Source organism: Triticum aestivum, chromosome 4A (genome assembly GCF_018294505.1).
Source record: "Triticum aestivum cultivar Chinese Spring chromosome 4A, IWGSC CS RefSeq v2.1, whole genome shotgun sequence".
Taxonomy (NCBI): domain Eukaryota; kingdom Viridiplantae; phylum Streptophyta; class Magnoliopsida; order Poales; family Poaceae; genus Triticum; species Triticum aestivum.
In genome coordinates, this window is record NC_057803.1 from 144,396,219 (window position 1) to 144,398,380 (window position 2,162).

General features: G+C 52.9%; 1 protein-coding gene across 1 annotated transcript; it reads left to right on the plus strand.

Moving 5' to 3' along the window:
• The first annotated feature begins 1,054 nt into the window (after nt 1-1,054).
• On the plus strand, nt 1,055-1,950 carry LOC123081876 (uncharacterized). The gene has a single exon (XM_044504390.1). It carries the CDS (start codon nt 1,223-1,225, stop codon nt 1,817-1,819), a length of 597 nt encoding a protein of 198 aa, XP_044360325.1. The 5' UTR covers nt 1,055-1,222; the 3' UTR covers nt 1,820-1,950.
• Nucleotides 1,951-2,162: the final 212 nt, after the last annotated feature.

Consider the following 2,162-nt stretch of genomic DNA (forward strand, 5'->3'; position numbering starts at 1 on the left):
TTTGACCGATAAAGATCTTCGTAGAATATGTAGGAACCAATATGAGCATCCAGGTTCCGCTATTGGTTATTGACCGGAGACATGTCTCGGTCATGTCTACATAGTTCTCGAACCCGTAGGTTCCGCACGCTTAATGGTCGGTGACGATCGGTATTACGAGTTTATGTGTTTTGATGTACAGAAGGTAGTTTGGAGTCCCGGATTTGATCACGGACATGACGATGAGTCTCGAAATAGTCGAGACGTAAAGATCGATATATTGAAAGCCTATGTTTGGACATCGGAATGGTTCCGGATAAAAACGGGAGTATACCGGAACATCGAGAGGTTACCGGAACCCCCGGAAGATATATGGGCCTTGGTGGAAGAAAGGGGAAAGAAGCAAAGGAGCGGGAAAATATCGTTTGTTCTATGCGAATTATGTTGAAATCTGTCTTGTTTAATAGAACCTATTTAGTTTATTAAACTTTGCACACCTGTCCACGAACGGATACGGTGTCGGATTTGAGGGTCGGGTTGGAGATGCCTTAAGATACTACCTTTATTTTTTGTACATGTTCCTGTACTACAAATCGACCTTTGACACTATCTCACTACTAGAACTGAGGCGGGACTGGAAGCAAAATCCACGGCAAAGCTTTGTCTGCGCCAAGAAAACTACAGTTGAGGCCATGTATACAACAAAACGTAGCACGAAGCACCAAGGAAAGCACGTAAATTGGCCGCCAAAAAAAGCACGTAAATCCAGCAGGTCCCAGTCTTCACTCTTCACAGTTTGCCGTCAGTACTCTGGCAGGCAAAACAAAACCGTGTTCGGAAAACCAGGAGCTGGAAACTGAACCCACGTCCAGAAACGCATCGCTTCCTTCCCGCCGTCCGTCTGGTCGATCCGGCGCGTACTATGCGTCCACCCTTCCCTGGCGGACGCCCACACGACACGACCCTAGTCAGTAGTCACCCCGCCGCTCTAGCCTCCAGCTCTGTGCCAACCACGAAGCAAGCAGCCAAACAAACGCGCTCGCTTCTCTTCTCTCACGTCGCGCTCCGGCTCCCGCCACACGACACACAGCACAAGCAAAGCCAGCTGCCAGCTCCCTATTTATGCAGCACTGCCCCACTCATCTCATTCATCAGTAACTTAGCGTGGTAGTAGAAGCGAAACAGCAGAGCAGCATTGCAGCAAGCAACAGGGGAGGCTGCCATTCTGGTAGACAGCACTACAATGGCAACGACGACGCCTAAGGCGACGAGAAGGGCGTCGATACGAGGGCGGGCGTGGCGGCTGCTGCGGCTGGCGGCGCTCCGGGCGCGGAAGGGAATCGTCGTGCGCGGTCTCGGCCTGCTCAAGACCCTGGGGTGCAGCGGGCGCAGCGACCGGCTGCGCTACGGTGAGCGCGAGTTCTCCATCGACGAGACTCCGGCGTTCCGGTTCCGCGCCCCCTCCGCGCGCGTGCTCCGCTTCATCCCCTGCATCGCCCCCGCCGTCCCGGACACCCCCGACGACTACAGTGGCGACCGCTACTTCTTCTGCGACCCGCTCGAGAGGGTCGCGGGCAGCGTCGGGGACGGCCACGGTGCCGGGCTGAGCGAGTACGGCGTCGAGAACCTCGACGATTGCGCGGAGGAGCAGCTGCTCCAGCGGGCGGTGATGGGAGCGAGCTGCGCGGACTTCGGCGCCGTGGAACAAGAGGACGGCGAGGACGCCGGGGTGGACGTCAAGGCGGAGGAGTTCATCGCCAACTTCTACTCGCAGATGAGGATGCAGCGGCAGATCTCCTCGCTGCAGTACAATGAGATGATGCATAGGAGCATCTGCTAGACAAGGCGTGTTTCTTTTTTTTTGACACTTCAAACATCCTTTATTCATCTACAAGCATAGGAATTATAGTCATCGGGACCAAATGTAGCCAAGTATTAGAAGGAGAGAACCAATTATCCTCGTGCAGTAAATTGCCAAAAACTATCATTTGTGGGACCTAACAAAAAGTATCACTTTGGGGGTAATATTTTGGAGTAATGCTACGTCTACGTCTACAAAAGGTTACTTGAAATTTCTGCACCATGAGGCGGCAGATCTCCCGGCTGCAGTACAACAAGATGATGCATAGGAGTTTCTGCTAGATAAGGCGTGTGTTGACACCAAATTTTGATATAGAAAAATG